This window comes from Homalodisca vitripennis, chromosome 6 (genome assembly GCF_021130785.1).
Source record: "Homalodisca vitripennis isolate AUS2020 chromosome 6, UT_GWSS_2.1, whole genome shotgun sequence".
Lineage (NCBI taxonomy): Eukaryota > Metazoa > Arthropoda > Insecta > Hemiptera > Cicadellidae > Homalodisca > Homalodisca vitripennis.
Window position 1 is genome coordinate 155,011,459 of NC_060212.1, and position 24,240 is coordinate 155,035,698.

At 35.6% G+C, this 24,240-nt stretch overlaps 1 protein-coding gene across 1 annotated transcript in view; it reads left to right on the plus strand.

Moving 5' to 3' along the window:
- The window catches only part of LOC124365033 (TAF6-like RNA polymerase II p300/CBP-associated factor-associated factor 65 kDa subunit 6L), a 32,079-nt gene extending 16,941 nt beyond the window's left edge, over positions 1-15,138 (plus strand). Inside the window, 4 exon segments of the mRNA XM_046820924.1 lie at positions 1,424-1,603; positions 7,191-7,298; positions 14,814-14,882; positions 14,884-15,138. Of these exon segments, the coding sequence (XP_046676880.1) occupies positions 1,424-1,603; positions 7,191-7,298; positions 14,814-14,882; positions 14,884-15,123 (597 nt within the window). The 3' untranslated portion in view covers positions 15,124-15,138.
- Positions 15,139-24,240: the final 9,102 nt, after the last annotated feature.

Here is a 24,240-nt window from a genome sequence, read left to right on the forward strand (position 1 = left end):
TCGACTGTACAATATCATTTTCATTTTTTCTTAGTAAAATCTTTAAACACATATCTTGTAGGTTTTTCATTTGATTTATATTTGTCATAGCAGCTGTGTTCCCCATCATTTTCTCCATACCTACTAACTGACTCAACTAGTGCCTTATATATTATTATCTTAAATTTCTGTCTATTATGTTGCCTATTCTGTACATTAATACTAAATTAGGTGTTAACCTCTTTTTAAATTCTCCATGTTAACTTGTCTACCACCTAAGTATTTACATTTGTCTGTTAATTTATAGCCTCACACGTACAATCTATTCCTTCTAAATGCCTATTCATATGTAAACAGTCACATCCGTGATATTTAATTTGTGGCATTTCTATTACTTTTAGTTTATTATGTAAAAGTACATCACTATTTACCCAATTAATGACGAAACCCTTGTCATGTGCCCACTTTGTTAGTTTATTCAAACTTGATTGGAGGGCTTTCTGTTCCAAATTCTGGTTCTTGTTGCCTGATGCCAGGACTATATCATCGGCATATTCCCAAAACTTGCATTCATTTATTATATCAAACATTTCATTTAAATAAAACAGAAACATTAGAGGACCATAGTGGCTACATTGTGGTATTCCATAGGTTACACGTTTTATTTCACTGTTACCTATTACAATTTTCTGTTTTAGAGAAAGGGACATTTGATCTTGCGATTTTGTTGTTATTGCAAATGGAGCATTTAGCTTGGACCTTGAGAACCGGATTAAATATTCATAATTTGTTTAATGCCCTTATTATTATTTCATAGTACTGAACAAATGCACATCTGTAAACCATTTAGAGTCCATGATTTTTTGGGCACTTAAAACATATATTATTATTTTGTAAAATACTTTTGGAATGTGTATAATACCTTTTGATTATATTAGTTAACACAGGATTAAAGTATTCATAAATGGACAAGGTGTGCTGTTGTCCTCAGTTAGTTCTGAGGTTCTACACCACGACTGCTTTGTACATATTTGGAATATTAACAAGCTTTCAAGAAAAACAACCACCAATATGTCAAGTGATTATTTCTTTTGATTAAATTCTTTATTATTAGAAATATATGTAAAATGTTCTGGCTAAATTTTTAATTGTTTTGATAGTAAATATCTGAAAATCAAAGTAGGTGTTAACTGACATCTCTTCTATTTTAGCAGTTGCATCAACGGCAGTGGATTGCCATATTGTTAAGTTCAGGTGCGCCCCAAATGGCAGTAAATCGCTTCTTGGCCATAAGCTAACTTCAGATTTTTTATAGATAGTCAATTTGTATTAAATTACTTACAAAACATTGGACTTCCTTACAAGATATTGGACAATCTTGGAATTCTAGGATTGAACCAAATCAACTCCAAAATACAGTAATCCTGAATTTATGATGTTACAGGTAGCCTTGACTGATCTACGAACCAACTCCAAGATCCGACCATTAGTACCGTATTTCCTCAACTTAGTAGCTCTATCTGTGAACAAATTACAGCGCAATGGTCGACTCACTGATGCGCTCCTACGGACTGTCGAAGCACTTGTGGATAACCCGCACGTTGACCCCAGCTCTCAACTCGCTGTGAGTACACACTGGGATGACATAAATTAGTTTCCTTTCACAAATATAATACTTTTGGTAATTATTTACTTTAGCCACATCACTTCAACTTCAAAAATGTCAACTTAAATTAAGAAAATAAATGTATAGGATATTATCACAATACATATAAAAGAGAGGAAAGCCTAAATAATAACAGAAATTGAAACGGAAACACCCCTGGCCATCAGTACCCTGTGGTGCCAATCCGCACTTCTGGCAAAAAAACAAAAAATAAACATCCTCAAGATAGTACCTAAATTCGAGCTCAGATCACGTGAGCGCTCAGTTAGTCCAATGTGATCTGACTTTGGAAAAGTGGCATAACTGGAGGCCAACTGGCCTACAAACAATAACATTTAAAATAAAATAAAACTAAAAGTAATAAATATAACCGAAGAAAAGAAAGAAAGAACATAAAAAAAGAATAAAGAAATTAAAATAATGGTCAACTTACAGAATATCTAATGAAGATGATATAGATGACAATGGGCGCCACTTTTGTTACCAGTACACAAAGAAAAGAAATATAAAATTCCATGTCTAATTAAAAATGACTCAATATCTTTTCATTCTAACACAATCAGAGTACTCAACACACATTTTGTCCATAGGTATTACTAATACACTTTTAGAAAATAACTATATTGTTGTAACCAAATTCAAGGAAACTTGAATAGAAAATGGCTAATAGCAATGACAAAACACAAAGATCAACATCTATTATGCAGCAAATCTGACCAATCACGAATCAAGAAATATAATGTAATAACCAGATGTACAAATACAGTGCCTATACTTAAACAAAACCAAGAGCACGGAGGAAAAGCAACAATCAAACTGCATCATAGAGTTAAAACCTGTTGCAAAAATGCTCGGATCTCTTAAATTTCTTGTACTTTGTTTGTTGGTGTTGGTGTTGGTTATCCCCTCCACCACCTTACAGAATATCTAATAAGGAGGATTCCCCTTGGTTCTCCAGATTGTTGGACACTTTAAGATACAACCTAAATTTCACAATATATCAGTTATTGTGCAATTATGGATCTCAACCGCCTAAAACCTCTTTCTGGTATTGAAAAAATACTGTTTTAAGAAAGTGATAAAAATTGTTTGAGATTGTTATAGCTAACATGGCTAAAATAAAGATCAACTATGTTTTCTGTATTTTATATATTTATTTAGTTTTCAGATCAAATAATATGTTTGGATCATAATTTGACTGTTTTAGTTCAAATTTGGCCCTATTCTTTATTCAGATTTTTATAAAAATAAAGTGATTAAAGAAATAAGGTATTTCACATATTTATTACAAGTTTTATGGGTTAAGTATATATTGTTAGGAATTATTTCTGATCTAGCTACAGTTTGGTTATATTTTTATCATATTGTAAATAAATCAGTAAGAGGATAATTTTATCGCCTGTAGTTTTTAACTATTGACTAGAATCTAGTTAAATAGAGTGTATCAACATTGACCATTGGCTAGAATCTAGTTAGACTGTTTCAAAATTTACCATCGGGTATAATCTTGTTCAAATTTATCTCCAATAGATATATTTTATGTATGTTCCTGGTGAATTCTACTATTAATGCATTCACTGCTGAAAAAATATAACTGACAATAGAAATGGCTAAAAATTAAATAAAGTGAGCGATAACTTACCCTTATGACTCCTTTGGATCATCAATGATGTCAAAACTGGTTTCCGGTCAGAAATAGCCCGTATAGTGACGTCACAGTTGGCGGCACGGTTCCGTGCCGCGCACCAGGAGCACAACACTAGTTCACACCACTGTCACAGTAGTTACACTCTTGCTCATTCTAAGGTTAGTTTACAGTTTACATAACCTCTAAATGATATTTTATTCTAATGTTATAGCAGCACTAATTATAATATATTTACAACCCTCCCAAAAACTGATGGTTTCTTAGTTCTTGTGAAATTCGTCAAAGCAACGAATTGGGCAAAATGCAGGCAGCCCTGGGCACCCACTGCAGAGATAGGAGGTGCACTTATTCAATCCCTCTTTTGCACATACTCTGCACCTTTTTCGTTTTCTTTCTCCCTTCAGGTCTTTCTCGTTCAGGTTTTGAACGAGGTAGTGCAGAGGGTTCCTCGGAAGAGTTCGGGGAGGTTGTGCTGGCTTTGTGGGCAAAAGAGAATCTACTAGTTTTTCTCTGAATTCCAAAAATGGCATCTTTTTTGCACCGGAATTCATGTTCACAAAGAACATGCAATTTACCATAGCCATTTGAAGGAAGTGAACAAATATTTTTTATACCATCTAATGGTCTTCCGTTCTATTGGGTAGTACGACATCAGCTGGTTTGCTCTGTCCACCCCCTTCATATGAGCATTGTAGTGGACTACAGGTTTAGGCTTCTGTTTTTCGATGCCTCTTCTATTTTCCATAGTCACCATTTCATTTTCAAATTGGGTTGAGATGTACAGAACATCTCGTTCATCCCTCCATTTCCCTACAAGAATGCCATTTCCATATTGGCAGGTGGTTTCACCTTTTTTCAATTTTGCTGCTACGACAGTTCGTGGGTTGAACTTCCAATCAACTCGAAGGGTGCCCGTGCAATACGTTTTGTTGGCAAGTTATCAAGGAATAATGAGTGCAAGCCGAGTGAGGCAGTGGTGCATTGATTTAAAAAATGGACGAACCAGTGTTCACGATGAGCATCGCAGTGATAGGCCTGTCGTGTGAGTGATGAATTTATGTTTAGTTCATGAAATTGTGCTTGATAAACTTGGTTACAACAAATGTTGTGCCAGGTGGGTTCCAAAATTTCTAATGGAAGACCACAAAAACAGACTTGCTGCAGCACAGACACTTTTGGAAGATTACAACAAAAATGGAAACCAAGTCATTGATCATTTTGTGACCGGTGACGAGACTTGGGTAAAGCATGTCAACTGATTTCTGATTCTGATTCAGTAAAACAAATTGATATTCAATACCATGGGGACACACGCATTCACTCAAGAAACCTAGTAAGTGCCTGCAAACGCTGTCAGCAAGAAAAATCATAGCTACCATGTTATGGGATGCTCAGGAAGTGATTGATATTTTTGAACGTGACCAAACTTCCAACTCAGAGAGGTATTGTCAAATACTCAGAAACTTGAGACGCACAATCAAACTTGAGAAGCGTCTGGGAAAACTCAGTAAGAAAGTTTTGTTTCTCCACGCACGGCCAATCATACCCAAGAGCTCTTAGATGGTTTTGGTGGAAATTTTTCAATCATCCACTGTACAGCCAGATTTTTTCCAAAGCGGCTCATTACACAATGAATTGACACTGACGCTGAACTGCATGCCAGTATAAACCAGTGGTTGAACTTGCAGGCTGGAGATTTATTCAGAGAGGATATTGAAAAGCTTATACCACGTCATGATAAATGTCTTAATTTAATTGGTGATTATTGTAGAAAAGTAGAATTTACCTTTAAAATGTAAATAATAAAAATAATAATTTTTACGTTGTTGATTTCTTATCTTAAAACTACTGTTAACTTCTGGACAGAATTACTGGAATTCAGCCAGAACCTTTTTGCAAAGGCGTGGTGTGCATGCTTCCCTGTGCTACATTACAATATGCTGTGGATAATGTGCATAAGTGTCCCACGCATCTCAATTGAAAGTTCTTCTGGTCCTAATGGTGAGGTACAATGCAAAGCCATGAGCCAACAGCGACAACCAGAAACCATTAACCCATTCAAGACATTGGTCGGGCAGTTTCCGTCCTTCACTTCGCGTGGCCCAACAACTAAAAAACGGGCCGCGCGCCCGTCCGCTAGACACGACATCGACATAGTTGAATATATTGCCGATAGATCGCAGAGGCATTCACATTTGCTGCATATTTTGTTCTTAATATTCTAGTCTATGTTTTTCTTCTTCTTCGTTGCTGAAAATCATCTGATATTGCCTCAAATCATCTTGGCAAAACAGCTTTCTTTCGTTTGTAAACAGTCAAGATGGCGTCTCGCGACTGGAATGATGTGTTCGTAAATTCGGATGATTTAGCGGCTTACCTTGCTAATGTTTTAGATGAAGTGGTGATGAGGAAAGTGACAGTGAACCAGATGACATGATACATGAAAATAATGAAATGTCTGATGGTACAAACGTTGACAGCAGTGATAATGAAAGTGACGATAACCCACCGGCTAGGCCTTGTGATTTTGCGTGAAGTGTTGGACCAAATACTGTTAGTACAATGCGTTTTACCAGCAATCATGGAATAAGGTGAGGCATTAATCCTATCATTTCGAGGCAGTTAAAAGAAAACTGAACTGAAACAGATGTGTTCAATCACTTCTGTGATGAAACCTGTTGGACTCAGGTAACCCTTTGGTAGTCTTCCCGCTTGTGGAGAATCACCACTGCGCCTTCAAGGAAAGTTTTGGGGGCATTTTATTGAAAAGATACCTCCAACCAAAAAAGCCAGGCCCTCAAGAAAATGTAAAAATTTGTGCCTCACAGGGGAAAAGAAGTGAAACAGTGTACCAATGTAAAAATTGTCATGTTCCACTTCATCTGGAAACATGTTTTGAGGTGTTTCACACTCAAACCAACTTCTAAAGAAATACCTATAATAAAAATTTGTAAATGGTGTAAATATACTTATATTTAAAAAAACTAACATTTTGTGTTCATACAATAACAAGGAATAAACTAGAGTAAATTTATAATATTCATAGCATGTTATACAGTATGTGTTATGCAAAGTGCACCTGTTCTTACACGAAAGCATGGAAAATATCCAGTTCTGTAGTCCAAAAATTATAGTAATTTATTCAGTCACGAATGGGTTAAAGATCTAATTGTCAATAAAGAACAAATGACTATATCTTTATGTGAAATTATAAAATTAGTTGTTAATAGAAGTTGTGAGTATTTTTGTGAAGTTCAATTAAGTAAATATATCAGCAGTTTTTTCCTGAACTCTACATACGTTTCATCCATACATTTTATATGAAGCATTAATTTATGTTTTTGGTGATTTAAATTCTAATAAAATTTACTATTTTTATTTTGTTATGTAGAGTTTCTTTTTAAGTAAAAGTAACTTTTAAACTAAATATTTAACTAATGTTTTAAGTGAGAAATGTATTTTAGTTTTTTTTATACGTTTGAAGTAAGTAAAAACAGTCACTAAGTGTTAAAGCTTTATAATCTACAAAAAACAATCATATTGGGAACCCAAAAGCAAGGTTTAGCTTTGTTGTGTATCGGCGTATTATTCTGTGGGTGTAGGAAAATATATCTACACTGTGATTGAAAGTGTATTAACAAGTAGAACACAATGTATTTATAAGTGTAAGTGTATTTATAACAAGTTATTCATGACAATTTATTGATTATTAGCTTCGGCCTTCAAACAGAGAAACAAAGCAAATTCAACATTTAACCATAATTTCAAAGGGAACTGAAATACCAACTACAAATAATAAGTGGAATGTTTTAATTTCAATAATAACTATTCCATTTTTGTGATACTCATGTTTAAATGTTCAGAATACAGAAACATATTTCTTTATATGGGTTTCAGGTGAATAGAGCAGTGAATGCCTTACTTGTTGTCGCCATAGAACCCAAAGCAGCTAAGAACTCTGACGATCTTCTCCTTCGCAAACGAGCAGCGTATCTTCTAGCAAAGGTAAATGACTGGGGTATGGTGGTAATACACAAATAAAATTTAAGTGCTTGTTTCAATTAACCATGGTGTGGGTTTTAAAGAACACTCTATAAAAACTAAATAAAAATGTTGTACTTCCCCCTTCTTCTTTAATTCAGGAGAATCGAAACGACAGTAGTATATGTGACCCAGGATTTTAATAGACCTTATCATATCTTCCATATGAGTGACAAGGGTACACTTGACTTACTGCATACCTTAATTTTTAATAACAAAAGATTTTACTGTAACAGGAATATGAATATTTGATGTTAAGATGGGATGTAGTTGCGCAGGATATGTCTGTTTTCACAGAACACTCAACCCTTACAACTTGTATGTCAGACGAATTCGGACATTGTAATTTCACTGTTCCATCGTATGTTGGCCATAATCCAACATCACTATGGCATCAGTTTTTTTTCCATTTGCAGCCATTTGGTGATTTCTTCTATTGGTACTGTGATCACATGGCAATCTTAGGAGCTAATACTGCTGAACCAAAACATGCTGTTCTTTTTGTTTTTATTAATCGATGTGTTAACCTGGTGTGGTGTTTTCATCTATTAAATATGTTGTTACCGGGCACTTCTTTTCTTTCTTGGCTCTTTCTTGGATTCTGAGGTTATTTCTGAGTTAGAGAACGATGACGAATGGGGATAGTGAAGAAAGTGAACATAGTGATGGTAAAATCGTCCTGCCAACATTGAAACATTTGTCAGGTAGTGAAAGTTATGAAAGTCAAGGTCCAACCTCAAATAATGGTAGGGGTGGGGATGGGTTTGACAATTTTATTGTTGGACTGTTTATGATGGACCTGATTTTCTACATTTCCCTTATACTTTAGTAGGTGGGTATAAGGAACCTAATCAAAATAAACCTGTGAATGTTTCTGACTTTTTATTTTTTTTTCTATGAAATGCTAAATGACACTGTTGCAGAAACTAATAATTATGCTGAAGATAAAATAAACAAGCAGAGACCATTTGGGAAAATTGTTTCCTTAGAGGAAATAAAGGCTTTCTGAGGTGTTACCCTAAACATGACACTGAATCCAAAGCTATCTATACCAGATTATTTTTCGTCTGAATGGGTATTTCACCAACCATTTTTTGTAAATGTATTTTTGAGAGACAGATTTTTCCAAATATTTGGGTGCTCAAATTCAAATTATGTTTATTGCCGTAGACTTATGCAAGCATTAACAATGTCTATTTGCCACCAGATGGCCAAGTCAAATGTACATGTAACAATGTACTATTAACTAAACACTAAATAAAATAAAAATCATACAGAGGTCCAACAGTAGCATTTACAGCAACATTGTATAAGCTTAGTGGTTTGAGACAGTATTTCTAGTACTTTTTGTTTCTTTAAGCAGGCTGCATTAAAAATAGTTAAACAAGCATTAACAAATTGTTAAAAGCAACAAGATTGTAACCAAATGTGCATAATTTAACAAAAGTCCCCAACAAATATAGAAATCAACAATAGGTATAAAATTCTACAACAAATATAAAAATCAACAACAAATATAAAACTTAATAATCAATATATTAAAATTAAAAATTAATATATAAAATTTAACAATTAGTATATCAACAATCAATCAACATTTTTTATTGCCATAAAATAAAGATCATTGACAAAGTCTTATTACAGCTTTATATGAATATAGCAATGTCAGTTATAACAATTATATCTTAAGTTACGCAAACATAAACCACAATACTCAAATACAGCCAGTGGCATTGGGGAATTTTAAATAAAATGTTTTTGTAATTGGAAGAACTCGTCCAGTGCATAAAATGGGTTATCTAACAGCCATAAGTAATATTTATTCAAAAATATTTTTTTATTGTACTTTTGGACTAAGGGTAACAAATGGTTGTACACCCTCAGTGCAATAACAGAATGGCTTTCACAAGTTTTGCTCAATCTATTAAAATTAATAGATGCAGCATTTTTATTCCTGGTATTGTGGGAGTGTTTTATACTGTTAGGCTTTACTAATTGAGGATTTTGAAAGATATATTTCATAAGATCAAAAAGATACAGGTTTATTATGGTCTGAATTTTACAAATAGTGAAAAGAGGTCTACAATGTTGAAGTGGCTGTGAGTTAGTAACAATTCTTATAGATTTTTTTTTGAAGGATAAGAATGTTATTAATTTTACTTGCATTGCCCCACACTATTAGTCCATACCTTATAATGGATTGAAAAAAGGCAAAATAAACCGTTCTCACATAATTTGTGTTAACATAGAGTGTAAGCCGTCTGAGAAGATAAATCACTCTAGATAACTTAGTTGAAATATAATTAACATGGGCATCCCAATTTAAATTTCTGTCAATAATGATTCCTAAGAATTTAGCATGATTCGATAGATTGCTTTGAGAGTTTACAGATTTTCTTAAACTGAACAGGATATTTTGGGTTTTAGATACATTTAGATGGAAACCATTGTTTTTAAACCAGCTTGAAACTTCCAATAGAGTATTTTGTGTTAGAGTGTTTAGTTCCTCAATGCTATTGCCTGTATTTAAAAATGTTGAGTCATCTGCATACAAGATTGTTGTGGCAGAGACTGACAACGGCAAGTCATTAATACAGACCAAGAATAAAAAGGACCTAGTATGGATCCCTGGGGGACACCATATGTGACATTTACTTCCTGAGACCAGTTACCATTGTTATAAACCTTTTGCTTTCTATTGCTTAAATAGGATTTTAAAAATGAGAGCGGTACACTGCCCAACTCATAGTATGATAATTTCATGGTAAGATCATTGATATCAACACAATCAAAAGCCCTGCTCAGGTCACATAAAGTGGCCTGAGCAATTGCCTTTTCTTCAAAGGCTTGTGAGACATCTCTAACTAATTTGTCTAGGGCTTGAAAGGTTGTATTATCTATCATGTATTACCTCCAAACCCTAGTATGGTAACCACATCCAGGGGTGACAAAGTAAAAAAACATTGTATTATATTTACAAGCTCACTTTGAGAAATATTTTGTTCCACTTTGTGAATGCAGTGTACATGATAGCACTGTTTCCTTCAATGGTAGAGTGGAGATCAAATTACAATCCACAAAAACCTACGAAATTGTCTGAAAGTGTTTGCCCTAAGTAATTCAAGATCAGATCATATACTTGGTTTTGAACCTTACTACGGTTCATTTACAACTGAATTCTTAGTGCATCCAGATCTGACATTCACTTCAAGAATTGTGTTGCATTTGGATGATCAGTTGGTATCAGGATTAATTGTAGGCTCTGGATTCCACATATTCACAGACTATTATTGTACTATCCTGCACTTGCAGATAAATGTTAAAAAGATGAATATTCATTTAACTGGAACAGTGATGACTAACACAAAAGGCTCGCTTAAGTCAAGAAAAAAAAATAAACTAAAACTGAAAAAGCATGAGCATGAGGCTTATCGCCACAAAAACAAAAATTTAGTTTTTGCTTGGAGAGATAATTGTTATGTTTTAATGTTGAGTAATTTCTACAACAGTGATACTAAAGTTATTTCAAGGATAGATAAAGATTCAAGTAAATTACATAAAGACAATCAAGTAAATTACATACAAAGCCATCAGTGTAGCCATCTTGCTAACTCTACCCAACTTATATACAGGGTGATTCAAAACTAAACGGCAATCTCTCGGGAGCTTATTCTATAGCTAAAAACAAGTAAAAAAAGTTCATATAACCATATGCCCGGAAACGCTTCGTTAGCGAGTTACGCCTAGCGAAAGATTTCGCCCGGATTTCAGAACCCTTGGTGAAGTCAGGCCGTATAAAAATGGTAAAGGTAGTTACAAAGATACAAATACGATTGTTTTTTATGTTTTTATATCTGACAAATTTATTAAAATTCGTCCCAGAGCTGTAAATGCAATACTTTCAGAGATATCTTACGTAAAACACAAGAATTGGTGCAAAGAAATAACACATTTTTGTGTTTAACGTAAGATTACTTCCATAAATGTTAAATAAAGGTCATTTTTTTCTTAAACAGATTTGTAGAACATTTAATTCTGAAAAGATTCATGTGAATTACTTAGGAAAAAAATTAATAATAGGTATTGAAATTTAGCTTTATTTAAAAATAAAACAGACGACGCACAAAAAATGCATATTTTTATCTGCATAAAATATTAACTAATGTTTAGGTTGTGAGTAACAGCTGATCATTTATTCTAGACTGAACATTAACATAAAATGTATTTACCTTTATAAAACTGTAATAATCACCTATAATAGTTGCTCAAAGTGTCCTCCGTTGTTAGCAATGCACGTTTTCCCACGACGAATCCACTCTTTTCTAGCGCGTTTCATAACGTTTGGAGCATTCTTGATAGTTTCTGCCGCCTCTGTAATGCGATTACGTAACTCCTCTATGGTGTTAATCCGTTTTGAATAAACAATTGACTTCATCCAACCCCATAAGAAAAAGTCTGCTGGCGTGAGGTCAGGAGAACGTGGTGGCCATTTTACTGGTCCATTTCGACCAATCCATTGTCTACCGTATGTATCATTTAAATAGTTTTTTCACATCATTAGAAAAATGTGGAGGTGTTCCGTCGTGCATAAACCATGCATTTATTCTTGTTTTGAACAGGAATATCTTCCAAGAGGCTGGCAGGTTTGTTCTTAAAAAATTTAAGTACGCTACTCCATTAAGTCGATTAGGGAGGAAAAATGGACCAATCAAATTATCACCCAGAACACCAAGCCTTACATTGACTGAAAATGTATGTTGAAAATGCCTCGTCGCAGTTTCATGTGGGTTGTCGTACGCCCAAGTATGGGTATTACGAAAATTTACAATTCCATTTCTAGTAAAACAGGATTCATCAGTAACGAGAATACGCCGAAGAAAATACTGATGTCGTAAACAATTTCTTCTTAACCAGCGGCAGAACATCTTCCGTTTATTAAGATCTTGCGGTAATAAGTCTTGAACACGTGTTATATGGAATGGGTACAACTGTGCTTCATGAAGTGTCCGCCATACGCTTGACTGGCAAATATTTAACTGACGTGATAATCGTCTGGTGCTTGTGGTTGGTGATAATTCTACAGCATTTATTATTGCTTGTTCATTATTATAGTTCCTTGCGCTACGTTGACGACCAGTATCTATTCGCTTCGGTTTAAAGCTACCAGTTTCTCTAAGTCGTCTCTCCACAGCTTCAAATGTTTTGCGATCAGGTGTTCTTCGATGTGGAAAAGTATCACGATATTCCTGAACTGCAGCTAAACCATTCTTGTTAACTTTGCCGTAAATCAGTATCATGTCCGTATACTCTTCAAACGAATACATACCATTTACATTATCTGCCATTATTTACTAAGATAATTACATACACTTTTATAAAAATATTTAATAAAATATTTTATACACTTGTATAAAATATTTCCAAATAATCACAGGATCTCACAAAAATACAATCTTCACACGCCACAATACAAAAACCTCCATAAAGGTTATTCAAATATTACTTCATGAACTTAATTGTTGATCAGCTGATATTGCCAACCTTTGCAAAGAAAATATGACGATAAAAAGTGTTGAATAAATGATCAGCTGTTACTCACAATCTAAACATTAGTTAATATTTTATGCAGATAAGAATATGCATTTTTGTGCGTCTGTTTTATTTTTAAATAAAGCTAAATTTCAATACCTATTATTAATTTTTTTCCTAAGTAATTCACATTAATCTTTTCAGAATTAAATTTTCTACAAATCTGTTTAAGAAAAAAATGACCTTTATTTAACATTTATGGAAGTAATCTTACGTTAAACACAAAAATGTGTTATTTCTTTGCACCAATTCTTGTGTTTTACGTAAGATATCTCTGAAAGTATTGCATTTACAGCTCTGGGACGAATTTTAATAAATTTGTCAGATATAAAAACATAAAAAACAATCGTATTTGTATCTTTGTAACTACCTTTACCATTTTTATACGGCCTGACTTCACCAAGGGTTCTGAAATCCGGGCGAAATCTTTCGCTAGGCGTAACTCGCTAACGAAGCGTTTCCGGGCATATGGTTATATGAACTTTTTTACTTGTTTTTAGCTATAGAATAAGCTCTCGAGAGATTGCCGTTTAGTTTTGAATCACCCTGTATATATATATATAGAGAGACTTATATATATATAACATATATTTTAGAGACTTCATTTTACTCTCAATTTCAGTGTATATTGACACAGGGCAGTGTTATATATAGATATGAGAGAAGAGCTTGGGAGCACTTTCGAGCCCGACAGCAGCATTTGAACGCCTCCCTTTTCAAGCGGGATCAAATTCATTAACGGTCTCTCGGAAACACTAAATTTAAAAACATTAGTTGGCGAGTTCATGGAGCACATTTGGGATTGATATTCACGGCGGTATTGATCCCACAAATTTTGTTTCTTTGTATGTGTATGAATGTGTGCCTGCGTGCAGCTGTATAAAAAGTCGAGTGAATGGATTTAGTTTTTAAGATAAATACTGTAAAAAGTTATTATTATTAATTATTGCAATACAATGTAGATATATTGTAAACACAATAAATATATTATATTCTATTCTATCAGTAATTTGTTAGTACAACAAATATATGGGTAGCGTGGACCTATATATTGCCATTATACTGCTTCATATAAGTTCTCTTGCAAATCTCTAAAATGATGGAGAAAACTATTCTTTGGGCTGTTGGAAGTGGCAGTGGATAACAGTTTGCTTTTGCTCAACATGAACAAACAAAACTATAGGTACAGAGCAATCCAACACAGAAAATTTAGAGAGATCCTAATCACTGAACTTGTTGGAAATGTCCGCAGCAAGCACCATGAGTTTAAAGCAAGATCATCCTTCATCAGTGGTAAAGGAAGAAAAACTAAACAAACAACCCCATTTCCTTGCAAGGAGGTACTAATAAATAAAGCACTTTTATAAAAAATTAAAATTTATTTGATCATCCTGAGATATTGAAAATTGATATTTTTAATTATTTAAAATGTACTCCCGTATTTTGTGTAGCTAGCCTAAAGGCAGGTTCATTTATTTTTATGGCGTTTCAGGTAAAGTTTCTTTACAACTTTTGTATTTATGTGATTTAACTTTATTGAAGTGTGTATGAGAAAGGTATTTTATGGATATAACTATTTTCTCACCATTTTATACATTAATAAGCAGCTGTTTGGTCAATATCTCAAGACGTGGTTTCAAGAACGCCCATTTTACTCTTTAAATGAATTTTTCAATCATTAACCCTTATTGTATTGTATTGACCTGGTTGGACCTGTATTGTTCTTGTGTATTTTAAATTCTCTGTGACACCATTCTCATCTTGACGATGATGTAATAAAGATATTTTGACTTTGATGTATTTACTGTAATTACATGCAAGGAAATATGAAATTATTACTAAGTTTTATGTTACATAATAAAATTGGTGGCCATAATCTGCCTTGTATAGGTGTTGATCTGCTGGAGTATAGAGCTGAAACAGCAGATGGACATCGTTCGACAGTTGTTACAAACTGTTACTGGATGGCAGCATCTCACTCAAATCACACTATGGCGCAGTGGTATGCCTGACTGCTCTGGGTCAACGTACACTCGACTCGTACTTCTGGCCAATCCTGGAGCGTTACATCAATGTACTACGGGACCACAAGACCTCTCCGGCTGACGCGCAGGACGTGGAATCTGTTAAGGGTGCCATCATGGTCAGTAACATTTTAATTGTGCCACCCACGGACATACAGGCAACTATGAGATTTTAAGGGTGTGGAGTATAAAACTATTGTTAGTAATGTAGCTACGGCAAACTTGAGGGTCTGTAGTAAAAACAAAAATTATTTCATCCAAAAGAATCTCGAACCATTAAAATATTTCAGGTGAAAGATAACACTCATCCGTAGTCTGCTTTCTGTGCTGGATATACAGCCAATCTATTTAGACATAAACATTGTTTTCATTTGAAAAGTTTAGGTCTAGAAATTAAGAATAATATAGATAATAATTACCCCCTTTATGAAACAAAATTAATTACAGCCACTCTAGCTCACTTGTATTGTATTGTGGCTCACTCCTGGCCATATATAACTCCAAGCCTATTGCAGACTACAAAAGTTCCATTTTTGTTGTTAAGCTTCAATAAGCTTGCTGCTCTCACTTGTTCTTCAAGACCCTTGTAGATATATATTTGGCTTTGGTTTAACATCATTGATGTACACTCAACATATCCATGGTGGGAAGGGTTGATTTAGTATGAATATTGAGTTTAGTTCCAGTTCACCTTCCTCTTAATGCAATGCCTGGAATCTGACGCTGTCACAGACTTGACTCCTGGAATCTGGTGCACAGTTGAGGAGATATTGAGAATGCCAATTCACCTCGATTGCACTATATTTTATATTTGTAATCTAGGTGTCAATGATGTCGAAACAATGTAAATTGTTCGTTATGAGCTTCTTCGTAATCAACTTTTTTCAATCTCTTCACACGAACAATCTCTTCTCGAACACGAGGTGGTGTCATGGTGCTATTATGGTGTTCAGTACTATATGGTGGTAAGTGATATGTTTTTTTGAAATAAATTGAAATAACTAACTTGTTTGGACTTGTAAAGTGTTTTTAAGTTTCACAGATAAGTGCATTTTAGATATCAGATATATAAATTTTTCATTGCAAACATGTCACTAATTTAATATTTTAAGTTATAATAAAACACTTACTATTTGTTTTGCCAGGCCACATGTTAACTGAGGACTGCATTTAGTGTTAAAATTTTGTAACATAAATTATGTGTAGATGCCAATTGATTGGTGAAAGTCTTTCTAAAAAACACTATAACACAATTGGTATAAAGAAATTGCACTTTGAAAATAGTTTTAATTTTTTCCTTAGAAATAATAGGAAGTAAAAAAGTGATTGACTCAAGTAGTTATTTCCTGTCTGAACCACTACATGATCTGCCCAATTGGAAAACTTGAAAGTCTGCAAACTGTGACAGTGGGATTGCTTATCAGCTGTTCTGTTTGTACTTCAGCTGGCAATTACAATGAATTATATCTTCTATTAGCCACTGTCTGCTACTGAACTGGTTAAGTGGCATGCTGGCCCTGAGATTGGCGGTTTCAAAATCCCCACTAGTAGCAAATATTTTTTGCAAACTTGAAATCAACTGGTGTAGCATATTTAATGATTTATTGCAATAAACATATTTTATTAATACTGATAATTTCTTCTTCAATGAACTATTTTTATAAACTGACAGATTCTGAACAAGCCAAACAGAATTAAATCAAAGCTGATCATTTTTTATACTTTTTAAACTCTTAAAAACTTATTTAACATCTGAACCTCCCATGTCACAAAGAACTTTTTAACATGCCAAAAACGAATTCGGAAACTTCCAAATACCCCTGTGGTGTTTTGCAGTATTGGGGTAAGATACTCTGGTGTATTATGTACTGGGTCCTGTAGCCAGTAGGTACCATGGTGGCTGTGTGAATATATCTGACAAGCGCCTAAAAAAATTGACCCAAGATGAAATAAAAACATAGACATGTGAAAATTGTAAGACCTCAATGACTGCCCAAAACGGCTCTATGTCAGAATTAACCTTTGTGGCAATAGGAGAAGCAGAACAACTTCCCACATTTAAGACACCCAGCCCATCAAGATACCACAAGGTCAAGGAAAATAGAAACACAGTTATGTCTGATCTGGAGCTGAGCTTGAGTGCCGTAAAAACAAAGGTAAAAGATCAAGAGGGACAAGAGGAAGATGATCCTTGAGACATCCCTGGCATTGGCAGCGGAGGTGGGCAGTCTCCTTTTGGCTGAAAACTTGGAGCTGAAAAAGGATGCTGAGGACTTAAACAACCGAAACTCAGCTTTGGAGGCTAAACTTGCTGAAATGGAACAGCAACACTGGAAGATCGAACTGAAGCCGAGAAAAAAATACCTACACAAAATTGAAGAATTGGGAAGAAGACTACAAGAAGCTATAGCCCAGATCACAAAGGAAAGGCAAAATAGACAAGAACTACAAAACTTTTTATGAGGATCATGACACAAGACAGACTCTCATTTTTGATGAACAAGCATGTAAATATATCAGAACTAGAACAAAAAATCCTTAATCTCAAAAGAGGAAAATCTGGACAAAGAGACTTGTGGACAAAAACAAAACAAGACTCAAAGGTATTCAAAAACGTAGAAACGCAAACCATACAAAACAAGCCACAGCCTACACAAACAACACCATCAAGTCCAACACCAGTGATACAAGAGCTGGTAAAGTTAGAAAAGAGGCTGGATTATATGGAACATTCAGTAGCGCTACTTAATGACCAAATAAAACAGCACAACTGTACAAGAAGATCCACAAGTCCAAAATTAGACAATAAAAACATCTAGTAGTACAGAAAGACTTCAAACTCATAAGCTGAATACCTCCAAAATCAGAAAAATACAGGATAGAATAAAAAACCAGTTCAGCGTCTCACTACAAGTTGCTAAATCCAAACAAGCTCTCATTACGACAACTGAACAGATAGGGAATCTACCTGGAGCGGATACAGCAAATCATATATACCAAACACCACAAGTAAACTCTGTATCTAATAAACGACAATGACCAAATCCTGGTCGAGGCTCAGATATACCAACCTGACAGCTACTCACCACCAGAACTGCTGAAGAAATCGTCTCGTCTTACACAAGAAAGGCATAGCGGTAGGACCAACTAAGCCACCAGTCACAGCACAGAAACTTGAAGAGGGAGAAACGTATGAAAAATTCTTTGAGAAAAATTTTGAACAGATTAAAATTCATACGAGAAAAGGAGGCAATAATCACAAAGATACCGATGACAAGCTTTTTGAGGACTCTAATAGAAACAAAATCGCCTCAGACTTTTTTAGATCAACCACCCAGGAGCACAAGCAAACTAAAAATACTACAAAACAAAGATATTCATAAATTCTCTACTTGCACAACCAAAAAGAATCCAAATTTTCACAGAAAGTTAAAAAAAAAAATCCTGCACCAAAAACATAAAACCATCTCCAAAGGAAAAACTAACAGACTGAATGACCTTCTTGAAACCAAAAAGCCCAGTCTAGTTGTCTTAAACAGAACATGGTCTTAGAAGTGAAGAGCTGACCAGCACCAGGATTAATGACTACACACTGAAAAGCGGGTTTCTCAAGAGAAGTTAGTAGAAAGGGGGGTGATGTGGCAATTTATGTTAATGACAATCTGGGAAATACAGTTGAAAATCTAGACATTTCTGACAAAACAATTGAAAAGGTTTTGTGAAATCTGCATGGTGCGCATCAACCTCGGAAAAACTCATTTCTTCCTTTTGGGAGTGTACAGACCGCCAAACAGTAATCTTGACATAGCCCTTGACACCCTGTCTGAGACACTCGACAAGATACCTACATGGAAATGTCCTGTTGTGGTCATGGGAGATATAAAACATAGATGACTTGTCTGAAAATATAGGAAAAATAGAATTAAGAAACATGCTAGCTAGTCACAACATCCGAAGGCTAAGTCTGCCTCCAACCAGAGTAACCTATAACACTTCAACTTCCATTGACTTCATATGTACAAACATGAACAATAAAGACATCCAATCAGAAGTCATAACCACTGGCCTATCGGATCACACTGCCCAGGCCTGCCATATAAATATGCAAACACAAAATAAAGTTCTCCCCAATTCAACAAAAAGACTTTTCTCTCAAACAAATCTCAACTAGTCTAAAACTAGTCTTAAAGGGATGAATTATGGCAGAATGTATTGAATGTCTTAGATGTTGACGAATCATACAACAATTTTAATGTTACACTTAACTGGGCAACTCAATGTCGCATGTCCCTTGATGAAATTTAGACCCAGAAGACGATCTTACCACAAGACACCTGATCAAGAAGCAAGCAGACTTAAATATATCTACCTCCAGGCTCTGGAAAATGAAGTGAGAAGTGGTTGTGTACTGGCAGACAAGGAAATTACAGCACAAGCAAAGAAAGAATATGACCTTAGACTGAAGCACTCAAGAAAGGAAGCCACATCTAACTTCATTCAGAATGCAGAAAACAAACAAAAAGCCGTCTGGAGTATAATCAATTATGAGAGATGCAAGAACAGTGAGTCTACAAAACCGATTGAATTGACAGTTGATAACAGGTTGATTAAAGATCCACTCCTGGTGGCCGAGCATCTTAACAATCAACTTTAGCACAGCTGCAGAAAAAGCCATTAGTAACCACCAATTGCCTAACCTGGAAAAAGAACCACCTGTACTCGCAAATACACCAGCACTGATACTAAATCCAAACCACAGTGTCAGAAATATAAAAAATTATCTCTGACCTTAAGGCGAAGCCATCATCAGGATTAGATGAGATCTCCTCAAAGTTACTAAAACATTGCAAAGAGGAGGGAGATTATCATCCCTCTAACATACATAGTTAAGCCTATCTTATCAAGGAAGGCGTTTTTTTCCAAATGCCCTGAAAAAATCTAAGGTAATTCCAAAATTCAAAAAAGGGGGACACTACATTAGTAGGAAACTATAGACCAAATATCTATTCTATCAACTATATCCAAGGTAATTGAAAAGGCAATGCTTGTCCGACTCATGAGTCATTTGATCAATAACAACATCCTCTGCACCTCAACAACAACGGTTTTTCTAAAAGGGAGATCAACTAACACAGCCCTTACAAACCTAGTTGAGCATATCATCGACCAATTAGAGGAAGGGGCATCGGTCACTGGTTTCCTCTTGGATTATAGCAAAGCTTTTGACACATTAGACCACTCCCTCTTACTGAATAAAATGAAGACAATGGGAATAAAAAGGTAATGCTGCAAAGTGGTTCTCAAGCTATCTGACCGACAGAACACAGATAGTTGAAACTAATGTACACTATGAAAAAACACCACCAGCATAGCAAGATCTTCTTCACTCCCAATCACAAGAGGTGTTCCTCAGGGCTCGGTAATGGGGACCAATTCTTTTTATCCTGTTTACAAACGACCTGCCAAAATATCTGCATGAATATGGCCAAACAATAATGTACGCAGATGACACGGCACTCCTGGTTACTGAAAAACAGACAAAACAGACTGGAAATCTCATCCTTCGTAACATTCAACATGGCCAAGCAGTACTGTCATAAAAATTACCTGATCCTGAATGAGAACAAAAACTCAAACAACTAAACTTTGGAAATAGAACTGCAGAGCTACCTGGGCTTCCAGATCTCGAACTTAAAAAGCGAAGCAAAAATATCTTGGCGTTACAATAGACAATAGACTCACCTGGACATCACACGTAGACCAGCTTTGCGGAAAGTTAAAAACCAGCCTATATGCACTCAAAAGAATAAAGAGCTCTAGTGATCTAGAAACAGCTAAAATAGCATATTACTCGCTATTTGAGTCGCTTATTAGGTATGGGCTGATAGTGTGGGGAAACTCCTCTGCCAGAAACGTGTAAAGAATATTGGTACTACAAAAGAAAGCAGTAAGAACATTATTAGGTCTTAACCCATATGACACTTGTCGGGGCGCCTTTGAAGAACTAAAAATCCTTACTGTAGTATCACTCTACATCCTAGAAGTGGTCAAACATGCCACAGAGAAATTTCATCAGAAACTAGGAGATAATCACCAATACAACACCAGGAACACCACAAACTTTGCCATGCCAATTCACCACCTGACCTCTCTATGAGAAGAAGCCGTGCTATGCAGGAGCAAGGCTGTTCAACCTCTTGCCTGAGCAGTTAAAAAGGATCCACCAAGAGAAAAACTTCAAGAAACATCTCACCAAATGGTTGCTAGAACACTCCTTCTACACCTTAGAAGAGTTTTTGTCCACCTGGAGGAACACCTAACCACATGAACAAAGAAAATAAAGTCCTTGATTCACATCATGTATAACTGTATGACGCAAATTCTGTACTCTAAGTCCAAGAATAAAGATTATTGATTTCTGATTTCTGAACTTGGTTCCAAATTTCAGGAATCAAGTTTGTAATAGCATCAGATGCTGAGTTTAAGAGGAAGGTTAACTGGAGCTAAACTCAACATTCATATTATTGATATGTTCCCAAGATTCACCAATAAAGTACAATTGCATTCACACGCAAGAAGTCGCAACCACAGCAGTTTGCCATACTTTTCAGAATTTGGTAATATTTTTGTGATAACAATGCTAGAAGCTTATTAGCATTAGAGCTTGTTTTATCTCCATTCATATATTTCTTCTCATTACCTTGGCATCTGTTTTGTAAATACAAATGTTTAATCTAGTGAACACAGTTTAGCAAAGTACGGACCTTGCGGTTGTACAGTGCAAGAGCCTCATGGTAGATCTCCCAAGTACCCCAAGTTTTTGCTCTCCTGAATAGAGTTCTTACTATCTTCGTTAAAGAGGCAGGTTCAGAGTTCCACCAGGCTACTTTGGATCCACCCCCCCCCCCCCCCACCCCCCCCCCCCCCCACCCCCCCCCCCCCCCACCCCCCCCCCCCCCCACCCCCCCCCCCCCCCACCCCCCCCCCCCCCCAACGCTGGGATGTCTAAATCTAAATTTAACTTGGATCTGAAGTCAGTTTGAATGTGTTTGAGTGAATGCATGAATTGTAAGTATGAATGTGTTTTGAACGTCTAAGCCTGTGGTTTATCTTACTTACTTCTGACTTTTGCAATACAATGTCCATTGTCAAAATGCAATAAAGAGATTGATTTGATTTGATCATTAATTTAACAGGTCATTTTACATTTTGGTAGAACAAAAAATAAAATGTTTCTTTAGAAATTTAATCAAACCCAAAGTTTAGTTCATAAAGTTATTTATATGGTTACAAGAAGAGAGTAACTAATGCTTGAGATGAGGGATTTGATGCAGTTGTAAACATGTCAATCAATCAATCAATCAATCTCTTTATTTGTGATATCGTAGAGAAATACAAAGGCGTCAGTACTGTTTTCCAAAAGTACAGAATAATAAGACGTTTGTTAACAATTGCTTGTCAGAGGTTAAAATATACTTAAGTAAAAAAAAATATTTCATAAAATACAATTGTTCAATTGTCATTGAAGAACTCGGCTATGCTGTAGAAAAGGCCGTTCCGCCAACCATTTGCTGAGCTCACTCTTCAGGTTCTGTCCTCTTATTCTTCTCAGTTGATCTGGAAGATGGTTGTCTCTCGGATAGAGTGAGCCGATGTTATGGTGTTGCAAAATATGAAGCATGCCTGGTGGGGTAGCTGTGGACGTTGCTGTTACGAGGTGGATCTTGATTGTCGGCATACATGATTACTTCTCGTATGTAGAGTTTAACCACTGTCATGATTCCCAGCTCTTTAAAAGATGTACGGCAAGACTGTAGTGGCTGCAGATCTGCAAGTATCTTCACAGCTCGTTTCTGCAGGATCAACACTCGTTCCATGGTGCAGATTGAGGTTCCACCCCAAATAATTAGACCATATCTATTGTGTGACTCAATTAGTCCAAAATATGCTGTTTTGGCATTTTTAATATCAGCTATTTGTTTAAGTCTTTGCACAGCGTATAGGCCAGAGGAAACTATTTTGCACAAGTTGTCGATGTGGGGGGTCCAAGTGAGTTTTGCATCAATCGTCATTCCTAGCAATTTTACTTTCTCTTCTTGTACTACATTGTCTATACCTAGTGTGACACTTCTCCTTCCAAAAATTATCTGCTTGGTTTTTGTAGTGTTTGTAACCAAGTCGTTTTCCCTGCAATATTGATAGGCCTTATTCAAACTTTGGGAAGAGTGTTCCTTTAAACTAGCAGCTGATTCACCGCTAACTACAAGAGTAATATCATCAGCATACATTAAACAGGTGCTCAGGTTACCAAGATATTGTGGCATGTCATTGATGAATAAAATAAAAAGGACTGGTCCCAAAACAGAGCCCTGAGGTACTCCTCTTGTTATTTCTTTGGGACTGGATTTTACAAATTGTATCATGTTGTTGGATGTGGACTTTATTTCAACTACTTGAGAGCGTCCGCTCAAGTATGTTGGAAACCAAGATGTTGCTGGCCCATGTAGGCTTAGAGCTTCAGTTTTTAAGAGGATAAGATCATGCCCTAGGTAATCGAAAGCCTTACGGAAGTCAAGAAAATATTTCCTGTAACCGGTTTCTTGTCTTCGAGCTGATCAATTACAGTCTCCATGAGGCTGATTATTGCTGTTGTGGTCGATTTTCCCCTTTACAAACCCATGCTGCTTCCTCAGTTTAATAACAGGCTCTGTTTAGCTTCATCTATGGAGATGATCCAATTAATCGTGCCTCAGCACCATTTTTCAGCTCAAATTACTTTAGAGAAAGTGGAAACTATGAGATATGGGTCGATAGTTAGTTAGATCTGTGTGCAGAACCTTTTTTGTATTGTAGGATAGACTTTTGCACATTTAAGAGGCACTTGGGGAATTGTCCTTCTTGAAATGATCATATTAAATTATGGCTGGTTAATGGAGTTATTAGTTCTTTGAAGCAGTTGGTTTTACAAGTTGTGAGGGAATCCCTCATCCAGTTCCCCTGCAGACTCACGTTCGCTTATAAATGTTTGAATTATTTATTGATACCTTCTTCCAGGATTGGTGAATGTACAGCTCTGGAACAGATATTTGTACACATGTGAATGGTGAATAGGGTTAACTCTGGCAGTGTCTTGTCAAACGGGTCACTCTTTTTTAGTGCATCATCAGCAGCTTTTATGAAATAGTTGTTTAGTTGTTCTGCCACTTCAAGTGGCTCGTCCCAGTAAACTTTTCCATCCACTTTCAGCTGTATCTGAGGCCTACCCTTTGTCCTTGTTTCTTTCGTTTCCCTTA